At 35.3% G+C, this 23,526-nt stretch overlaps 2 protein-coding genes across 2 annotated transcripts in view; both read right to left on the reverse strand.

Moving 5' to 3' along the window:
• LOC140058400 (cadherin EGF LAG seven-pass G-type receptor 1-like) overlaps positions 1–12,503 on the reverse strand; it is a 96,494-nt gene extending 83,991 nt beyond the window's left edge. The window contains exon 1 of the mRNA XM_072103977.1: positions 11,883–12,503. Coding sequence (XP_071960078.1) covers positions 11,883–12,405 — 523 coding nt within the window. The 5' untranslated portion in view covers positions 12,406–12,503. The remainder of the gene's footprint in view (positions 1–11,882) is intronic.
• Positions 12,470–23,097, reverse strand: LOC140058126 (protocadherin Fat 4-like). Its single transcript, XM_072103680.1, has 6 exons — positions 20,512–23,097; positions 19,574–20,080; positions 18,522–19,336; positions 13,384–16,378; positions 12,532–12,659; positions 12,470–12,499 (listed from the first exon to the last, which is right to left on the reverse strand). Exons 1-6 carry the CDS (start codon positions 22,589–22,591, stop codon positions 12,470–12,472), a joined length of 6,555 nt encoding a protein of 2,184 aa, XP_071959781.1. The 5' UTR covers positions 22,592–23,097.
• Between the last annotated feature and the right edge of the window lie 429 nt (positions 23,098–23,526).

A 23,526-nucleotide genomic window follows, 5' to 3' on the forward strand; every position in this document is an offset into this window, starting at 1 on the left:
CAGCATATTTCTTTTTTCTTCAATGTTGTGAAATATTTATTTCTAATTTTTCACTATGTTTATTTTTTACAAATTTATTTTTGTTTTACTGATGATTTTTTTTTTTTTGGTTATCCGCAACGAAGTTGCAGGATAACCTCTTGTGATTGTACGAAATCATCAACATCAACTTTTTATTTCTCTTCTTTCTTTCTGTATGATTTTTGTGGAACGCTTTTCTCGAAAACTTGCAAACATAACATTTTGTAACTTTCTCAACATATCGTCGTGCACATGAAGATGTGCAGCGAAGCTTTTCATGATGTTTACAATTGCGCAACGTGACTTACGCGCGATTTAACGATTTTGTCGTATTTAACATAGCTCGACAACCAAATAACATTTCAACTTGAAACTTTGCAAAAGTTTAATTTATATCCTGCGCTAACTTTCTGTTGAAAAAAAATTGCGTGTTTTACACAAAGTTACGCACGCACGCGCATATAAAATTTCAAAATGCGCAAAATTAATTTATAATCAACTTTCTACGCGTTTCATGTCGTTTTAAGCATGTCAACAATTCCCATGCGTGCGCACATTTTTACGTGTGCGGTGCGCACGTAGCATCGAAAACGTATTTTATTCGCGTAATTTATGTTTTTCCAGCCTTTTCTAGTAATTTTACCAAATTTTATACAATTTCGACTTAAAGATACGTCATACGAGCACGTCGAATTGGACAATTTGCGCGCGTTTTTTATGAAAAGGTTAAAAAATTCGTTTAAAATATGCCTTTTTTTAAACAGTCGTAATTTCTAAACTAGACGGTCAAATTTTTGTGGATGACATATTCTAGAAGTAGATGAGTTGTAGATATCGGATCAGGTATTAATATGGCTAACCGGACATAGTGACGTCATCGTATGGCCACGCGAATATAAAATTTAGGATTTTTGTATCTTTCGTCATAGCTCATCACATTGAATAGAGCGCATCTCCACTTATCCGATGTCCATTTTCACCCCGATTTTGATATTGTCTAGGTCAATCAACTATCTTTCGCATGAGTTAAAAATATTTTAATTTTTTTGACGTCATCATGCCTAAAAATTTAAATCACGTGTGGCATTAATTTCATCTTTACAGTAAATTTTAATCTGTTATAGCTCGAAAGAATAAAATGTGATAATCACGATTAAAACTTTTTCTGGAAGCTATTGGATTGTAGATACGAAATTATGTAAAAATGTTGCCAATCGGATGTTGTGACGTCATTATATGGCCAGTTAAATAAAAAAGGTCGTATTTTCATCTTTTGCGTCATAATTCATTACATTTAAAAGAGCGCGCATCAATATTTCACGTATTCAAATTTCTTCTACACGCTAATACGTTGTTGCTGAGATAATTTCCTTTCGGAATTGCTATCTTCGCGTTTCATTTTAAAACCGTCAACATGTTAAAAATTGCAATAAATAGCGGGTCCCGTAATTTCACCTATTCTACACTGTATGTGATATGGATACAGATTATACTGTGTATACTATATATGAATTTAAATAATAAAATTCAGCAATAACAAACATATCATATTTTTCAGTTCAGGTCATAATGCCAACGTGAACACTTCCTTTTGTCCTCAACCTAACCCTTTAGTGTTAATGTTGCACCACTTGCGCGGCGGATAACCAAACTCGTCAAAGTGACGAGTTACATGTCTAGTTTATTTATTTAAATTTCTGCCAAATACAAGGTTTATTATGTAAACTTGCTACAGTAGTTAATCAAAATAAAACAATGAGATCTATTTATTTATTTGTTCTTTCTGTAAACTGAAATACATTTTCAATACAAATGTACTGATTTCCAAAGTGGTTCAGTAAACATATTTATAAAAAAAATAAAATAGAATGCAAACGTTTGAAAACATTTTTAAAATGAGTGTTGAATTAAATAAATGTAAAATTATGTCCTACAGTAGGCTCCATTATAATGTTGTCTATAATGAAATTCAAACCAGCATAGATTTTCACATATTCTTAAATCTAGCTATCACATTTCAATTTACTTAAATGACTTCTAAATATCCTTGATATCATTTTGTCAACACAAAGTTTATTTTATCAATTTATGTAGAAATCATCTGACATAATTTAAGAGAAGATTAATATAGGATATAGTAAATTACCAACTTGGGAGCCAGCAATGTGGTAATTTATTGAAACTGTTTTTTCAACAACTAAAATCAGTGCGTGTGTGTACACACATTTTTCTAGTGATAAATAATGTTAAAAATAGCTTTTTCATGCTGTATTGTGAGGGAAATTATTTTGTAATTCTAAAGCCTATTCTAAAGTTCAGATCAATTTTTATTTTAAAACATTTTCCTGGTTGGTAAAAATGTTTACACAAACCCACCAACAGTGGTGTATGTAGTTTGTGTGCCTGTTAACCTGGATAAACCGAATATATTTATGAAAGAGGATAGTAGACCACCCCTATTGGATAATGGTATTGGAACGCTTATGTCTGTGATCTTGCAATTAGAATTTTGGTGGAAAATTGTATCGTTTAAATTGGTTATTTCTAACCAAATATGTATGTTCAAGAGATGTGGTCTTTACACCATACACTTTATAGTATCTTTATTTTGTATAGAAAAGCAACAATTCCATGTTTACAATTTGGTAAAATCTTTTAAAATACTAAAAGTGGAGATGTAGCTTGGTGGTTATTGAGCTTGCCTTTTAATCCAAAGGTACGAGGCTCAATTCTGACCTAGTGCCAGGGTTGCAATTCACGACTCAAATAAATGAGTTTATAAGCACAATAAATTATTAAATAGGTTATCCTGCCTGTAATTCGCTGTTGGATGCGTATGAAATAAAAAAAATTATAAATTTAAATGAAACTTGCGGACATTGAACTTGTTCTGCCATTTCTTTTTCAATTGTAGGTAAAACATGATTCTAGTTGTGTGGCACCAAACTTTTGCATACCTTTATGGTCCAAATAATTTAATAGGGAAAACACATTGATATAGACATTTATCCTGGTGTTCCATGGCTAAATATTTTGACATTTCTGATGTAAATGAACTGTGAGAAAAATTCTAAATGCATATTATGTCTCAAACTGCCAGGGGGGTCAAAATGAATATGGTGAAGTGATAATAGAAAGACAAACGATGTATTTCAAAGAAATTTTTGTTTTTTATATATATTTTTTTCTTTTACAAAAATTTTATTTTACTACCGTAGGCCAAATATTTGTTACTTTTATCTATAATAAAGGGCCAGACTAGAGTACATTTTGCAACCTACTGTAATTGTGTTTGCCTTCAGGAAAAAATTTATTTATTTTAACAATTAATATTTTTATTTGCAACCTGTTTTAGTGTTTTACAGTATTGGTTTGAAATCAATAATAAACAACATATGAATAAAATATACTGTAAAAACACAACAAAATGATTCCATCTTTACGAATATTCCTGGAGGCATTTTGCACGTTTTTAATATTATTAACAAATGATCAAAGTTCAATGTCTATACAATGTAAACAGATACTAATCTTCCATGGAAGAAAAATGATACCTAATTGCTTTGGATGAAAAATAAGAATGGTTAGATGGCCGCTGGGCAAGACCACATGGGGATCGCACTGGACATTGTCGCACATCAATGTTGTCATCTCAGCTGGTTGGGTCTGACCCCTCAAGTAGGCCTAATGAACAAAAGACATGCCAGCAGTATTTTGAACATGATGGTATTTGGAGTTGCATTATATTATATCTCTCAAAGTACATGCTTAGCCTGTCTCATACGTGCAGTTAAATTTTCCTAACCTGGAAACAAAAATGCAATTTTATAAAGTAATTATATTTTTTAAATAGTTAGGTATAGAAACACACTCAGTAGGAATCAGTGAACGGTGAAGATGATGGATTAATGAGAAAATGCTATCCCTAACCAAGATTCGAACCAAAAATCTTCTACTTGAAAAGTAGACATCCTACCATTAGACCACGAAGGCTTTTATATTATTTATCACAAAACCAGTTTTTATTTCATAGTTTTTTTTACATTATTATATATAAGCAGTTTGATCAATCAAATTTCAGTAATTTACAAAATAATTGTAAGCAATGTCGACACTTGCATAGTTCTTATTTGGCGATATTACTATTCTATCATGTTGTGAAATTCTTAAACCCTTCTGTGTAACTGCCTACCTTCTATTCACTTCTAGTTAGTAGATTAAAGGGCATAAAAGAATTGAACCTGTTCGACAAAGCCACCTTTAATACACCCATTCATTTACCCTATTGTATGGATCCATTGTGATTACTTGTTGTTTGTGGAATTACTCGCTCAAGCGTACTTAATGCTGCAGATTAGAATGAATTAAATGCCTTATGGAATTTTGATTCAACACATTATTAGATTCAATCAGTCAATTTTTACTAATTTTGTAACCTTATCTGTTAGATTATTTATAATGAAAATTAAACCTCTTTAAAGACAGTAGTATTGAAAACTACTAATCAATCCTAAAATTTACCAACTTGCTGCAATAGGATTTTGTTGTCCATTAAAAAAGATACCTAATTCTAATACTTTCTTCAGCAAAGCGGTTAAAAGAGAGTAAAAAAACATATTCTGTAGGCCTTTAGAAGAATTACACAAAATTTAGGGGGAAAAATATAGATACAGGGCCTGTTTCTACTGAGCAACAGAGAATACAGATTTAAAACGCCATATAATTTGAAGGGTTACCATTTTGAAAGAACAGAACTTTCTTGTCAACAGGTTCACAAAAAGAACAGCTTATTTATATACTTTTAAAAACCTCAATTGATTCCGGTCTCTATCATCAACTCTTGGAGAAATTTTCAGCTTCAAAACAATCTTTTATAAAACCTTTCCATTCTTTTCAAATTGAGACTGAACACCTACAGTTATAAAACTATCAATATAACCTGTACAATTTCAATTTTTTAACCGTATTGAGATATTTCTTGTCTACTTTCAAAAGAATAGACAAAATTCTTTTAATAATGACATAATAAGATGATCTCATCCGTTATTGTGTGACAAGTTTTACTACTACTAAGTAATCTTTGTACATTATTGTACCTTCACAATACCAATACTATTGTAGTGCAAAAGACATATTTGAATGACTTATCAAAACGCACATCGTTTCTTTTATTATATATTATAATGTATACAATCCTGGGCCTAATATTTACATCACTTTGAATGGTAACTGGTTACAATATTATACAATACAGGCTTCCTTACAGGCTTTCGATTTCTACATATTTATGGGTATTGCTAAACACCGCAAACCCCGCAAACCCCCGCAAACCTCCAAAAAAACATAGCAAACCCCACCGAACCAACATAAAAGTGATTGAATCATGTAGTGTACAACCCACTGGGTATATCAATGTAAAAAAAAAATTAAATTTCTACTGTTAACAACTTATTTTTGGGGTAAAACATCATTTTTTGGTCAAAAATGATTGTTAAACCCCGCAAACCTCCAAAAAACCATAGCAAACCCCACCGAACCAACATTAAAGTGATTGAATAATGTAGTGTACGACCCACTCGGTATATAAATATTAAATTTCTACTGTTAACTACTTTTTTGCAGATAAAACATCATTTTTTGGTTAAAAATTAGCAATCATTTTTGACCAAAAAATGATGTTTTACCCCAAAAATAAATAGTTAACAGTAGAAATTTAATATTTTTTTTACATGGATATACCCAGTGGGTTGTACACTACATGATTCAATCACTTTTATGTTGGTTCGGTGGGGTTTGCTATATTTTTTTGGAGGTTTGCGGGGTTTAGCAATCATTTTTGACCAAAAAATGATGTTTTACCCCAAAAATAAATTGTTAACAGTAGAAATTTAATTTTTTTTTTACATGGATATACCCAGTGGGTTGTACACTACATGATTTAATCACTTTCATGTTGGTTCGATGGGGTTTGCTATGTTTTTTTGGAGGTTTGCGGGGGTTTGCGGGGTTTGCGGTGTTTAGCAATACCCATATTTATAACCAGAATATAAATTAGTCTGTTATTAAACACTACGATTCTACATTCATATTCACTCTCATCACAATTACTTTTTTTTTTATGAACATATTAAAAATACATTATGAGATTTAATTTATCGAAATATTAATTGTTAAAGCTTCCATTCTCACTAGAATGCAACACAAGGAAACACGCAACACAACTGATTTGACCAATCGCGAGATAATCCAAACGGTTGTTTTTAATTTTTGTTTTTTTGGACGCAAATAAATTATGTCTTTTGAATTGAATTATATGCGTTGTGTGTACGTAATTCTATTGCGTCCTAGTGGGAACCCAGCTTTAGCAAGATGTGTAATTATGCTGCAGAAATCGTCCACTTATCCATCTAAAATCTTATTTTAAGACCTTTTACCTGCTGTACCTTAATTTTTAAAAAAACAAGAAAACAGTACCTAATTAATATAGCAAACCCCACCGAACCAACATTAAAGTGATTGAATAATGTAGTGTACGACCCACTGGGTATATAAATATTAAATTTCTACTGTTAACTACTTTTTTGCGGATAAAACATCATTTTTTGGTTAAAAATTAGCAATTATTTTTGACCAAAAAATGATGTTTTACCCCAAAAATAAATAGTTAACAGTAGAAATTTAATATTTTTTTTACATGGATATACCCAGTAGGTTGTACACTACATGATTCAATCACTTTTATGTTGGTTCGGTGGGGTTTGCTATATTTTTTTGGAGGTTTGCGGGGTTTAGCAATCATTTTTGACCAAAAAATGATGTTTTACCCCAAAAATAAGTTGTTAACAGTAGAAATTTAATTTTTTTTTTACATGGATATACCCAGTAGGTTGTACACTACATGATTCAATCACTTTTATGTTGGTTCGATGGGGTTTGCTATGTTTTTTTGGAGGTTTGCGGGGGTTTGCGGGGTTTGCGGTGTTTAGCAATACCCTTTTCAAAGAGCAAAACAATAAACATAACGTTTATCTTTTTTCTTCATATTGTAATATATGAAACTTGAAAGTAATTATGCACTTTCATAATATGTCACTGTTTAAAATTTGTGAAGATTTTATCATAGTAAAAATTATGATTTAGTTCGGTATGTAATAATCAACTTGCATCGAGGGGTTCACGACAATTCTTCGGATTTTCTTCAGCAGGTGCTCATGTGGCTCGATGTGTAGTGCAACCGCCTTTGGTATCAGAGGTACCGGGATCGAATCCCATCAGGCGAAAACAATTAAATAAAATGATTTATTTGGTTATTACACCGAAAGGGCAGTTTTAATTTTGAATGAGAGTACTTGAATGCGAAAGATAAGTTTTGTTACGGGCGGATAACCAAACTCGTCCTCAAGTGACGAGTTCCATGTCTAGTTTACAGTTATGTTTACTAAGGAATGTAATTGTATTAAACTACTGTGGAGTAGCTTTGCGTCAGGGAGTTGAGTAATTGGTCAGATGTTTAGCCCTACTCTGATGCAATTTGTACTTCATACTACAGTAAGTACATTTGAGAATACTTGCGAATTTTGCAAATGTCTATCAATGTGGGCTGGTTAAGTCTTGTATGGCTGATGCAAGGTTGTCATTTAATAGCTTTAATATTCCCCAGCTTTCTGTAACAGCCCAAGGTATGATCTTATGACCTTGTTGCCATAGCAACTGTAAGTTTGGGTATACCATACCACATTCAAACTAACCATTCACAAAAGCCCATCATATACTGTACAGTACAGTTAGTACATTAATAACCTGTATTAATGCCAACTATAGTACTGTATAATTATCAAAACTATTTTTGTGAATTACAAACGCATGAATCCAAGGTATTAAAACATTTCAATCTAACAACCAAATCTGCTATCATTATTATATCATTTGGTATATCTATTGAAAGTAATAAAACCGACCAATTAAGTAAATTAATTACAGGCTTAAATTGTCTAGCAACCGTCAACAAACACCTAATGTAAACTTACTGTTAGCAATAATATTAGTCTAAAGTATGTTTTGTGTTTGTCCGACAAGCACAATGGTAAAGGAAGTTATAGTGTGGATATGTTCAATCACGTGAAAGTAACCAGCAACGCTTTTGTTAACGTCTTTCAATCTTTAACACAAGAGGCGACAGGTTAAAACCAACAAAGAAAGTCTACAAAGAAAGCTTTTTTAAAATGTGTGTGTAACTACTACAGGTAAAAAAGTTTTTTTCTTTTAATATGATCTATTTAGGTTAAAAAATATGGACCAAGACTTTGGTCAATTCCATTTTTAATAAAATCTGATTATAATTCCATCCCTAATTGTTGAAACATCGTGTACCAAACTTGATGGTGGGTGCAAATAATTTTTTGGGTAGAATGAAGAAAGTTATTTAAACAACCCAGTCAACAACTACTGTATCTTTAAGTAACTTTATTTTTATAAATTAAAGTGAATTTGTTGATACATTTTTTTTAATGACTTATCATAATCATAGATAGTTAATATTAAAATGTAGATTGTACATAATAAATAACAATGACAAAATCATAGTGCAAATATTTTGCTAAATTGTTCTTTGGACTTCCTACTGTAGTTGTTGTAAAATTTGATAAAATATCAAGATATAAACAATAATTGCGACAGTCCGAGTCCATCACAGTTAAAATATGTGCAGTTGTTGGAATTTATAGATACCGGTAGTAAATTTAAAAAAAATTCTAAAATTACTAAATTATACTGATTGTATGTATATAAATTTAGGAAAGTTGTTTTTGAGTGGTGTTTTCGGTAACCTTTATTTCTAAAATAAAAATGATGAAAATAAATACTAGGCCTAGAGTATGATAGTGAAAAGTTCATTAGGAGTGTATTAATTACAATCCTATTTCGGTTTCATGTAAAAGATCAGTAGATATCAAACACATGAGAACAACAGCCCAGTTGATTAAACAATACCTCAGCAAGAGCAGGCATAGACCTCATTATCTTAACAATAAAAATGGCCTGAAAGGGTGTAACTGAAGGTGACACTGGACAATACCTCCTGGTTGTAGAGTTACAAAGTGCCTGTTGTGGAATTCTATTGTAATATGCCTCTACAAAGTGTTGCTGGGTGTTCAAATCATGGTGAGCTCTCCTGAATATGGACTTTCACAAAACCAGAAGTTTTTCAAATAATATGATGATGATTGAACAGACAATCAATATAAATTAGTAGTTTTACAAATTTTATATTAATTTTGAAATTTCATTCAGAAAAAATACAGGGTTTTCGATATTGAGACAGCATTAAAAAGATCTATAAACAGGTTTTGACTTTATATTTGAGTTATATTTAGCAAATATACAGTATAAATAGAAATGGCAAGGAACAGTTGATAAAGGGAAATTCAGGACTTTTTACAAACTATTTAACACAGTTTTGGTTGATCAACTTTGCATTAAAAGAATATCTTGTAGAATCTAATCTATTGATAATAGAAACTTGTACAGTATGATGTAACGTTTAAAAGATGCTATCTTTTATTGTTTGGAAAACTGGCAGTAATTTTGAAGCGTGTCGTAGTTATTATTTTTATTGTGATAAATAATGTACAATAAAATAAAAAACACAAGTTGTCCCACTCAACAAATATTTTAAGTATTTTTAAAAGATAAATTATAAAACAAAACAACATTTTTATAGGCATTAAATGAATGAAAAACATTATATGCTGCTGAAGCAAAGTAAAAACAAGTTCATGCCTGTGATTTCAACACAGAGTTAATTTTGGAAATATTTTTTAAATGTGCTGACATCCCCCCCCCCCCCCAAATATGGTAGCAATATGCTTAAGTATGGTAGTGATATGACATTATCATAACCATATATGGGCACAACACAAAAAAGTTTGTTGATAGTGTAGACAAAGATTTATAATGAAAAACATACTGTACATGACCGATCTCCAATATGAAGTTTAACCTCACCCCAAATTTTAGGACACAAGACTTAGGTAAATCCAGGCCTCGAATTTGGGGATTTTAGGGGCAAGGCCATTTGGCCTCCGGTTTTCGTTGATTTGAGGGGCACCAAGGCCAAATGGGAGGGCACCAAGGCCATTTGTTTTAAATCGAAGGGGCACCAAGGCCAAAATTAAAAAATATTTTAATAACTAGGCCAAAATTTAAAAATAGCTTGTTTCCGGTTGAGCGCCGGGTGGAATTTTTTTCAAAAAAAAAAAAATTCTACCCGCAAACATTTTTGGGGGAATTTCCCCTATTCATCAGATTGCGTAGTAGTAGTAGTAGGAGAGGACTGTCTACATCTTTTTGTATTTCATTATATATAAATATTACGTGTATTTACGATCCATATAAATAATAATTATTAAGGTACGATGTTTAGCGTTCACAGTTGTTTCGTTTAGTTTCAAACAATGCGATCAAAAAAAGGCATGTGAAGCCGGCCAGGCCCAACGGGTAAAGACCCTAACAACAGCAAGCACTTAGCAGCACTAAGGCGCAGCGGACGGAGAACACAGGTTACAAAAACAATTTGTTTGTAGGCCTTAACTACAACTATTCATACACAGAGTGTTAACCACGGTAAAAATCAAGCCAATGACATTATGTTGTAGAATATAAATTATTGTTATTTTCCGAGTTTCGATTTCTGAAGCTTTTTTGTTAGTATAATCCATATTCATAAGAATTCAAAACACGGACGGACGCCGACCCCTCTCTCTCTCTCTCTCTCTGTTTAGCCTTCTGCACGTGTATTGTGGTTGTGGATTATACCATTTCCTTGAGTTCGGTAAAAACGCGTTTGTTAATTTAGTGTACGACGTCGTTAAACAAGATTTTTCGATGATCTGTCGGCTGGATTATTGAGGTGGGTGCGATAAAATATAAATATAATATACTTCCAACGATCTTCGGGTTGAGGTACCGGTTTAACTTTAGTACTAAAAGTTGACACCCCTAATTTTACACGTATAATGGAATGGACTACACCATGCAGGAACGCACATGGTATTTTCATATCAGAGGGTGCGTGTACGTCAAAAGGAATTGTTTTTCCAACGACCGATCCTTCGTACTCACACGTACGACGACGACGTCGTGTGAAATTTCTTATCAGAGGGTGCGTGTGCGTCAAATGGAATTGTTTTCCCAATGTATTGAATCGTGTGTGTTTGTTGATCGGATCGGCGGCGGGAGGATAGGACAAGGAGTGCGTGTAATTTTTTTTTCAACGAAGGCGGCTAGCTCGATTATTGAGGCGGGGGTGGTGCGACTTTAATACTTTCAGTGACCTCCGATCGAGGAACGTTTTTAGCTTTATTATTAAAAGTGTACACCCCTGTATTTTAATGTACTATCTATACCATTATTTACCACGCACGGCGGCCGGGACGATATTGTTTTGGTTATATAAATAATAATTATGTTCGATGTTTTCTCTAAATGCGTTTAGGGAAATCCCCTTGCAACGAAGACAGGCGATAGTTTTGCGTCTCGTCCGATATTCTTGACATTATTTTCTATCTACTTCAGTGGTTTTTATTGTGGTAAAACTCGGGAAGGGCACTCACGGCCAACGCAAAAAAAAGGGCAGGCCAGTAGTGGCCGTGGGTGCTATTAATTTTCGAGGGCATTGAGGCCAACTGGGAGGGCACCGACGGCACTGGCCGCGGTGGCCGCGGTAAAATTCGAGGCCTGTAAATCCATTGTTAATATAGATTATATCTCATCCCATGTTTGACAAATTTTTCACCCAGGCCCTATAGGACTATGTATACACGGCCATATACAGTAACTAACAGTAGGCTAAGATGTAGGCTTACCTGAAACTTTCACAGTAAATGGCACAACACCTGGAATATTAGAGTCTTCTAAATCAGGATTCAATTTTATACCTCCAGTTTCACTATCCAAAAACAATATGTTATTTCTGTTCCCGTCAACAATATGGTAACTAAGTTTGTCGTTGACATCAGGATCTCGTGCCGGGACAGTACCGATGGTCTCGCCTTTCGGAAAATGGCCAACGTAATTATTAAAATAAATGTCAAAATTCTCAAGTAGTGGGGAATTATCGTTAATATCGTCAACGTATATGATTAACGTGGCAAACGAAAAGAAGGGATCAGAGGTTGCTTTGATTTGCAGCCAGTACGTACTACGAGCCTCGTAGTCTATGTTACCGTTAGTGGTTATTTCTCCCGTGTATGCATCAAGGGAGAAGAGGTCTGCTACTTCTTCAGAAGTAATCTCGTAAATAATAAAAGCATTAGCGCCCGTATCATCATCAGTGGCTTGAATAGTTCCTACAAAAGATCCTAAGTCGCTATTTTCCTCAATGTGCATTGTGGGATTTTCGTTGGTAAATACAGGAACATTGTCATTTACATCCAGTAACGTCACAAGTATGTTAACTGCCGTCTCCCGCAGTCCTCCATCTCTTGCAATGGCAACAAGATGGTAGACTGATACCTCTTCACGATCTAATTTACAGTCGGGATGGGGACAAGTTCGTATTATACCACTCGCTGAGTCAATATCAAATTTACCATCGCCATCATTACCACCGTCAAATGTATAGATTATGGTCCCAAATGTACCTGAAAAAATATAAATAATCCCAAAAAATCCATATCAAATTACTATGTTTATTATGATCGCGTATAATTCCATGGAGCATGGATATGACACATGGGCAAACCAAAAAAAAAAACCTGTGCAGACCTCCGCCAAATCACGTATTATTTTTTTCATAAATTACTTCCTATGATAGTCCTAGTCATGATAGAACCAATAATAAGCCATTTGGAGGAGGTTTGCGCAGGTTTTTTTTTTGGTTTGCACGATTTAAACTGTATCTGACATTTTACCCAAAAAATGATGTTTTTCGTCCCCAAAAAAAACCAACTTACATCAATTTCATAATTTTTTTTTCATAAATTACTTGCTATGATAGTCCTAGTCATGATAGAACCAATAATAAGCCATTTAAAGGAGGTTTGCGCATGGTTTTTTTTTGGTTGGCGCTTGGTTTGCGCAGTTTAGCAATACCCCATTTTAGTCATCTGACAACATTTTTTACTACACTGTTGATTATGCATAGCTTTTTAAAATGCCTCTCAATTTACAAAATTTGTGTACAAATTTTATTGTATTAAATTTGAACTATCCTCCCACTGATAAGAAAGTGCTTATTTTTAACAAGTTTGTGTAACACAAATAAAATCCCAAAACTTATGAAACATAGGGGAAACTATAGATCGATAATTATGGGAATGTATGATCAAAAGAAATTTTTTGTCTGCACCTGGCCTTTAAACTTACCCTCATCTCGATCGCTTGCACTTATTTGGATCACACTATGACGTGAATTTACGTTTTCTTTTACATCCGCCGAATAGGAGTCAAATTGAAAAACTGGATCGTTATCATTTACGTCTGTAACCGTAATTTCAACATTTGTATACCCATATTTCACAGGGTTCCCATGATCACTTGCTTTTACACGTATACTGTAACTAATTTGATTTTCGCGGTCGAGTTCCAATTTTGTCCTCACATCTCCGGATACTGGATCAACTTCAAAGGTTTGCTCAAAGTCCATCGAATATGTTATACGAGCATTTTCCCCAATGTCGTTGTCAACAGCTTCGACGGTTATCACTTTGGTACCGACCGAAACATCCTCAGGTACATTCGCACTATAGGGCGCTTGATTAAAAACCGGAGCATAAGTGTTGGCATCGGAAACGTTAATAAATACCACACATGTATCTGATAGCTGACCATCAGATGCTTCAACGGTCAAGGCAAAACGCCCTTCTTGATTATAATCCAATCGCTGGACAACTGATATTTCACCTTTGTTCTCCTGCGTTCGGATGTTAAATCGATTGCGTAAATTCCCAGCGGTAATCTGGTACGAAACATAGGTATCGAGGTCTGGATCATCTGCAACAATTGTGATGACATGTGTAGGAATACCGGCGTCCTCATCAACTACAGTTTGGTAAGACTGCTGAGAGAATCTCGGAGGGTTATCGTTGATGTCAGTTATTCTAACTATAACTGTAGTTGTTGCACTTTGTTGAGGATCCCCGCCATCTACTACTTTAACAGTAAATTGATATATTTCATTAGATTCTCGATCAAGTTGTGAGGATGTTGTAATAAATACACGACCACCAACAGTTTCAATTGTGAATGGAAAATCAGAATCTGTCTCTATAATACTAAACGTCAACCTGCCATTTTCTCCCGAATCTTGATCAAAAGCAATGACTTCCATTACTTCATGGCCAACGTCAACGTTCTCGGACACAGACTGTTGAAAGACATTTCCAGTAAAAGTTGGCGTGTTATCATTGATGTCAATGACATTCACAAGGACTTGTGTGGTGTTAGATAATGATTGAGCACCACTGTCCAGTGCCTTGACAACAAGACGATGGCTTCTCTCTACCTCATAATCTAACTCCTGTATCAGAGTTAAATCTCCATTTATACTGTCAATCATGAAAAGTCCTCGTTCATTTCCACTGTATATTCTGTATCGTACCTCTTGATTACGACCTAAGTCTTTATCCGTGGCAACAATTCTTAAAAGGACTTGATTGTTAGTATTGGTGTTTTCTTCGACATCAATTTCGTAATTCCTTTGCATAAACTGTGGAGTATTGTCGTTAACATCCAGGACAGTGATTGTCATTTGAGTAGTGTTACTTCGAGATGGATTGCCATTATCAGAAGCTTGGATATTGAGGTTGTAAGTGTCAATGGTCTCTCTATCCAACTTCCTTCTGGTTTTCACAGCCCCAGAACTCTGAATTGAAAAGACATCATTTGGAGGCTCAGGATTTAAGATCTCATAAGTAATTTCAGCATTTGCTCCATCATCAAAATCTACAGCATGTACGGTTGAAACTACAGTTCCAGCTATCAGCCCTTCATTGATTTGTTCATGATAATGGTCTGACTCAAAATCCGGCGTGTGATCATTCTTATCCAGAACGTTGATAGTTAACATGGCTACTCCGATTCCTGGCGGATAACCGCCATCTGTTGCCATAATATTGAAAGTATGCGTGGAAATAAACTCTCGATCTAAAGATGCTTGAGTCCGGATAATGCCATTTGTTTCTCCGATTGTGAATCTGGAGTTACTTCTGCTATCTGTCTGTGCTTCCATTGTGTAAGTGATTACTCCAGCAGCACCAGAGTCGCTATCCGAGGCAATGATTGTGTCAACAATATAGTCAGCATTCTCATTTTCAGGAACCGTCACTGTATAGAAATTCTGCAAAAAACGAGGATTGGAGTTGCGTGTTGACCGTCGTAATCTTCTTTTTGGCTCTTTAATTTCAGAGCCGGAAAATTTTGACATGGTTGTATCTTTAAAAGATGCTGCCGAAATGGTTAACTTAACAGGAATGAGAAACAGACTGTAGTCACGTGCAGCGTTACACTGTGTTCCAGCATGTAAACCAAGACTATAATGCATTTCAATATACTGAGTGGTGCTAAAACAAAATGTTTGCGCAGGCCAGGCTTTGAGTTCTCCGGTAAGCGGGTCTAAAATCACACTAATGTGGGCACCGTAATGATCCAAAACGGAGTAAAGTAAATCAGGACAATCCTTAAACGATGCAGGGAGGAAGTCGTACAAAGGAACGATTGGTGATCCAGCTTGAAAACAATTTCCTGGCGGATAATTAACAACTATCATATGTTCTGCCTTTGGCCAAAACTCTGAATCAACATCTCTGCCAAGATATGAAGTCCTTTGCACGTTTGCTCTCCAATGACAATTTTTTCCATGAACATGTACTGTAACTGGGACAAGGGAGTACACAGTTGCATGACTATTTTCTATATAAGAATCTAATTTACTGTAAGAAGTCCGTTTATTTGTAGCTTCAATGTAAATAGTGAACGGATTATGAAATTTTGGCAATTGATTTAAGCAGTTTATATTTCGTTTTAATCGAATTTCTCCTGATTCGGGTGATAAACTCAACAAGTATTTTCCCAAACTGGAACTCATTTTATCAAAAAAATTATACTTCCAATGTTCACCGACTGTTGCATTGAAAATGAGTTCGTCAATCTCGATTGAGTCTGAAATATGTATGTTATACCCATGGATGGGGTAAACATTTAGTAAAATAAACCCTACACATAAAAACCACTTCAGATATGCGATCAGTCCGCGGTGGTACCCCATTTTGTCTACTGAGTACAAACAAACCCTACCGCCTGAGCATTCGCCCATAAAGCAAGCGATGCTTAAATTCAACAAGTACGTTCTCCGTAATAACTTCTATGACTTAAAATAACGAATCATCTTTACGTTCCTGTATCCATCTTTAAAAAAGACAATAATAATCCATTGGAATTTAAAATACAAGTAGTCACTCAACGTAATTCCAGTAAATCCACAGCGTTCGGGTAGAATCTACCTGTAGTACTACCAGCAACCGCTCGCTTCTTTCACTGTTTACCCAAGCGCATACTTACAATTCACACGATGCCCAGTTTAAAACAAGTTATTAAAGAGGGCGCTAGATAACTTTCACAGTCAATATTTGCCTTACTGCTACTGTGCTAAAAATATAAAATTAGAAATACTCCAAGCAAATAAACAAATAAATATTTAAAATATAATAATTTCAATAACAATAACAAATAAAGAAAAAAATCTCAGAAGTTAAATTTATAAAAATGTAAATGTTCGTGTCTAATCGCCTGTCTAGGTTTTTCCTTATATTTGCCGTTTTCTGTGCTTTTTTATTGTTGAATCTTTTTATGTATGCCTGCCTTGATATTTACTACGCGCAATAAAATAGCGCTTAGTAAAAGAAAGAAAACAAACTAGAACATGCACCCTATGTATGATCTTTAAAACACATTGGGAAAAGCTTGTACTTTTATAAATTAAATATAGGCATATTATATTATTTCTACAAATGTTCTTGCCAGAATTCCAAATCGATGTAGGCCTACTCGAAGTGAAAGTAAGAGGAAATTTGTCGTCTCTTTTCCTAAAAGTTTTATCTACAGAGCACTAACCTATCCGAATACAGCATGCTTCCCTCCAAACTGAGGAACGCGGTGTCAATAAATAATGTTAAGTCTTCTCTGAAAAGTAGGCCTACACGTCCCTATAATAACCGTCGTGTTTTCGTAAAGTCCCTAATATAAATTCTTTGACTCCGCCTAAATCCGAGCACCGTCCCTTTAACTGTTAGCATTATTTGTCATTTTATAAGTGAAATAATTGTTGTTGTCTCTTTTTCTACGAAATGGATTAAAAAACTGCAAAATGACCTATTTCAGGACTGATTTTATTAAGCTTTATTTTTAATGTTTTTGAGGGACACAATGCATCTTTCGTTTATTGAATTGACAACAAAAAGACAAGAGAGAAATCAGCGTCTAATTTATATTTATTTATAACTATTATATACACATTTGTTTTATTGTAATACATTATACAGGTTGTTATTCTTCAGGTTCGATGGATAAGTATATTTGAAACGTTGCATTTTAATTTACATTGATGGGGTGCACACTTCTACATTCGTATACTTGTTTTCCAGTAGACATTGTAATAAATATCGCCCTCTATCAATTATATTAGGCCCAAATTCTGTTGCCGCGCCGCGTGTGTAGGCAGTTATATTCCAGAGGAGAAAAGCATTAGTAAACTGTATTACGGGGAAGCTTATACTTACTACGGCTGGGCATTTGGAAACTCGGATCGGCCATACGCAACTCCCAAAGCACGTCTGGGAGAAGAGACTATGAGATGTATGCATACTTTAGTGGTCCTTAGGGAGTAACGCCTCTGCTGCAGACTTTAGTGTGGGTCACATGTCCTTAAGGAGTAGGCCTAACGTGTAACCCCGAAATATGTACAGTACTATAGTTTAGTATACGTTTATAAACGGGTTGTTGATATTTATAACGATATTACCAGTATTATTACCAACTTAAATTTCTATATAGAGGGCTACGGCAAAGTTCCAAGAGCGCACTTGTTTCTTAGGCACCGATACAAATATTTTATTTATCCATGGTCAACGAATTTAGAAGTAAAACATATTTTAGTTATTCTTATCATGAATTATCGTCTGTGGTTTCCCATTACAATTCTAGTAGGTGTTATGCACAATGAACATTAGAGCGTGTCGTAAGCACATATTATCCATGCTCAGGCTCTACTTTAGATCTAAGTCTAAATTTGTAATGAATTAAAAGACTTTACAGGGTTCCGTGTACAACCACTCATGTAGATCGGACTTCTAACCAGTGGTCAAAAAAGCCTTTAAAAAGCTGGATGTCCCTTCACTATTATTTAAATTAAAACAAAACTGTATGCTGTTCAGATCCCATAGATCTAGCATAGTTTCAATATCATGTCTTTTCTCACAGAAAGGCCTAAGTAATTAAAACGAGCCTCATATGTCTCCAATGATTTCCTGTGGTGGTAAGAAAGCTGGCACTCCACACTCTCTATCTTCTGCTGCCTTTAGCTGCTGTGTCCAATATCTCAGTCTCATTGAGGCAACACGTCTCTCCATTTGGCGAACTCTTAACTCCGTCTCTTGTGTTTCTAATTTTGTCTTCAAAATCGTCGTTGTCAGTTGTCTTTGCTCCTCATTATAATTGTTACAGGGGCATTTGGTGTTATCATCAATATCGTCTGGTGGAGATGACGTGACTGTAGGCCTACTTGTAGGCCTATAGACCGGCACAGTGGTTTTTTTAAAGAATTCCGCGGTAGAGATTTGGAAAGTTGTATTTATTGACCATTGGTAAGATTCCGGAGTCGTCTGTGAATCTAATTCTGGAACTGCAGTAGTTGAACCGGTGCTATTTGCATAATGTAATCTTAAAGGTGAAACTAATGATGTGACGTCAGTCGTTGATGGGACGTCGGCTGTTGGTGTGACGCCAGGTGTTGGTGTGACGCCGGGTGTTGGTGTGACGCCGGGTGTTAGTGTGACGCCGGGTGTTTGTGTGACGCCAGGTGTTGGTGCGACGCCAAGTGTTAGTGTGACGCCAAGTGTTGATGTGACGCCAGTTGTTGGCGTGACGCCAGGTGTTGGTGTGTCGCCAGGTGTTGGTGTGACGTCAGGCGTTGGTGTGACGTCAACCGTTGGCGTGATGTCATCACGAATTTGATCATTAAGCGGTATTGATGCGTCTATAGTGTAGGATAAAGTAGTCTGTGAAGTTTTATTTTGTAAAGATTCTGGTGAAAATGTAATCGGTTCTGCAAAACAAAAATTCAACAGTGTTAATGAAATAAACTCTATCATTAAGTGCCAATTTCATACCTCGTTTAAAATGTTGATGTGTAATATATTGGCAGTTCTCTCGAAAGAGAGGAACGCACACAGTGTACTCTTAAAATGTACTGACTATAAAATGTTTGAAAAGTAATTTTTATTAAAGAATCTTCTTAAATTGTATTGTGTAAAAAAAAAAAACGTCAACATTCATGAATTACCTGATGTCCTATTTCTTATGACTCGAATCACAAGTGGTTCTTGAATTGTGTATTGCCCGCATGTCGCAACAATCTCTAGTCTGTCATAAACATTCTTGTTTCGCTGTGCCAAATTTCGTTTTGTCACCAAAACACCCGATGTTGTACCAATATTGAAGAACTTTGAGTCTTGTTTACTCAAACGAAATCGCACAGGCGTACTTATCTCATCATCCGGATCGGAAAGTTCTACCTTTCCGATGTAAGTTCCACTTCTACTGTTTTCATGTACCTCATACTCTGTCGGTGACACTATGCGCGGAGGGTTATCATCAACGTCTGTAACTTTGATATGGATAGGTGTGGAAGTCTGATGGGTTCCGTCTGATGCTGTGGCCAAAAGGTTGAATTCTGGTGTGAGTTCTCTATCAAGGCTGTAGTTTTCTCTGGTTTTAACTTCACCCGTTTTAGCATCGATAACAAAGTAAATGCTATACGTGTTTTCTTGTAAACTATAAGTTATGCCGGCTGAAAAAAGAAGAAAATCTTGGTTATTTCTATCTATTCATCGCTTTACTAATAGTTTTCAATTACGCCGCTTGCCATCATTCCAACCTAAACTCATCATCACATTCTCAGCACCACGACATCGTCATTACTAGGCCATATTACTATCCCATTGTGAAATTGAGTTCTGCCGAAAATCACAAGTAGCAAGATTTTACTAATTTGCTAATATCTTTATTGGAAAAAAACAATACGCATAGTAGGCCTAAGTACAAATGTTGACATGGTCGATTCTCTATAGTGCCGTTTATACTTTCATTGATCCGAGTAGGTTGGAAGATTACGTCATACACATAGGAATTATTTCAATGTTAAATTAAGCTAAAATTTGGTAAAATATGTGGCGCAACTTCAACCACACTTCACACAATTTGAATAAAGACCGTATTTACCAGAAGTATGGTTATCTTTGTCGTTGGCTTCCACTTTTATAACATAGACTGAGTTGTTGTTATTTTCCTGTACCACTCCAAAATACGGTAAGTTCAAAAACTGGGGTCGGTTATCATTCATATCAACCACTAAAATATTTACTGTCGTCCAGCTTTGTCTAGGTGGTTCACCCCCGTCTGTAGCAGTTATATTGAAAGCATGGCGGTCAATTATTTCACGATCTAACTCCGCAGCCGTAAAAATTTCTCCCGATGATTGATCAATGGTAAAATACGGATTGAATTTCATTGAGTATGTTACGTAACCGTTTACGCCCGCGTCATTATCGGTAGCTCGTACCTGCAAAACGCGTTTGCCAACAGATTGATTTTCATACAAAAACGCATTATAAATCCAATTTTCAAAAAGAGGTGTGTTTCTGTTTATAATTTCAATAGTAATGTTACAAATAGACTCATGCACAGAGTCAGATGCCGACAATGTTATATCATACCTGCGAAGTTCAATTTGCTTAGAAACTAGAACTGAAACTCCATTTTCATTTGTAGATATCTTAAACACATTCCCCTTATTACCAAACTTAATTCGATACGAAATATCGCCGACAGAGTCGACATCAGAAATTATCAGACGAGTGACCTCAGTTCCCAGAGTAGTGTCATGCAATTGTATTTTGTCTTGACAATTTTCAATCACAGGTTGATTGTCATTGACATCTTTTATCAAGATACGCATGCGAACAATATACGGTGACTCACATTCCACCTGGATTTTAAAAACATAAAAATTAATAGTCTCTCTATCTAAACCAGATGTTGTAAACACTGATCCAGTCTTTTCATCTATTCGAAAAGGCAAGTCTTCACTAGAGTTCAACATATTATAACTTGAAACTTCCGCGTTATAATCAAATTTGTGGATTTGGGAATTAGTGGGTGTGTCCTCTGGTATTGATAAATTAAACGAACTTTTGTATCTCTGAATGAAAGGTTTGTCCACATTAACAGTTACTGACGTATCCTTCACGCGTAAAGCAAAACCAACATGTTGCGCGCGCACCAGCAGACGATAACTCATAAGATCATTTTCTAAATTATTTGTTAAATATAATTCTCCACTAGATTGATTGATTTTAAAATAAATACTTCCATTAATGATATTATACGAGATGTTGGCTTTTTGATCAGACGGTTGCCACGACGTTGCCTTAACTTCTCCAATTTTCGAATCTTTTGTTGTGTTTTCAGAGATTGTCATTGTATAATTCACCGACAAAAACTTTGGTCTGACGTCATACACTGATATCTTAACTTTGGTCCTAGACGTCTTTGGCGGGTTACCACCATCACTCCCTTCAATGATTAAAGTATAATCACCAATTCTATCAACACCAAATATCTTTTTGTTCGCGATTTCCCCGTTTCTTTTGCACCTGAATATCTTGTTCCTATGCAGTGGATTTAAGAGTCTGTACGTAACCTGCCCGTTTTCATCGTTGTCTTTATCGGTTGCTTTGACGGTCAAAATCGTTGTTCCTTTACTAACTTCAAACGCAACCGAAGCTCTATATCGCAACTGCTCAAACACTGGTGTGTAAAAGTTTCCTACCGTTAAGACGTCAATAGTCAGAACTGCAAGCGCCATTGGCGATGTTAATGAATTGACGGCTGTAGCAGTAACTATGAATACATGCGTCTTTAAAACATCAACCCCTGGCTTACTAACCCGTATGACTCCAGTATTTGGTTCAACATAAAAATAATCTTTACTTAAGCCATTGTCTGTTCTAAGTTGATATGCTATTCCAGTATAATCACGAGACGGATCGTCCTCAACTACAGTTATTCTCCCGATTGTGTAACCTGGTTCAGCACTTGCTGGAATTGTAAAATTAAACCGATCAGAAGTAAAACGGATTTTGTAAATGTCATTACCAAAATCTTCTGAGCCGCTGCCGTCTGGGTCGAAATCCGTCAGCGTTCGATGTTCAGAGGTTTGACTGAAATCAGGCGGTGAATAGCCATATGTAAACGGACAAAGATAACTAATCATAAAAACTAATACAAAGGTAAAATCCATTGTGTCTTTGTAAACTCTACAACCAGATACACATGGTAGGCCTGTCAGCCTTGGCTCTTCTGAGCTCACTCGGGCCAGTTATCGTGGGGAATCAAATATTACAATGAGCATAGTTCACAATGACGGTTTAGATAGTCCTCTCCGGAAAAAAGCGCGCCATCTATTAACTTATTGGTCGATTATGATCGATCACTGCCGGCCTATTTCATAGAATCATGAGTCTAAAGTCGCAAAAATATTATACATGATGTTTGCATAAGAGTGTAAATCATTACAAAATAGAGCACAAGTCCACGGTGATGTGTCTATCTGTAGACCTAATTATGTTTATGTTCCACACAAGTTGTATATAATTCAGCCAGTAAATGTGACGTGGATATAGGCCCCAACAAATATTGTGTAAAGTTCGGGTTACAAAGTTTATTTTATAAGCAGACGATCAGAAAATTCCCAGGCCCTACAGGAACCCATCGATTGATCTTTATTGTTTCCACCTGTGGTACTAGTAAATGTAGGGGCAACACGTTCCTTAGCTTCACTTGCTATTTTAGGCCAATAATAAACTTAAACGCTACCCAACGGAACAGTGAGTAATCGGTATCGGGTCGCAGTTCATATTTCCACAAATAGCAAGTATACGGTACATTTTAAAAATGTGATAACGAAAGGGACAATGCGTGAAAATTTCTAAAAATCTAAAAAAAAGTTCAACGTCACAATTAACAATGCCATATACATGGCTGCAGTCGCGTGCTCAAATTTGAGTTAGTGTTTACCGACCAACCGACCGACCAACATAGTAAGCTGAGTATTGTAAATAGACAGCACACTGTAGATTGGTTTCGAACGCGCACAGTATTAGGCCTATTCATCGATATAATAAAAGATTTGAATAGAAGAAAACAACAAACAGCACATGTTACGAATCAACCTGT

Source organism: Antedon mediterranea, chromosome 9 (genome assembly GCF_964355755.1).
Source record: "Antedon mediterranea chromosome 9, ecAntMedi1.1, whole genome shotgun sequence".
Taxonomy (NCBI): Eukaryota; Metazoa; Echinodermata; class Crinoidea; order Comatulida; family Antedonidae; genus Antedon; species Antedon mediterranea.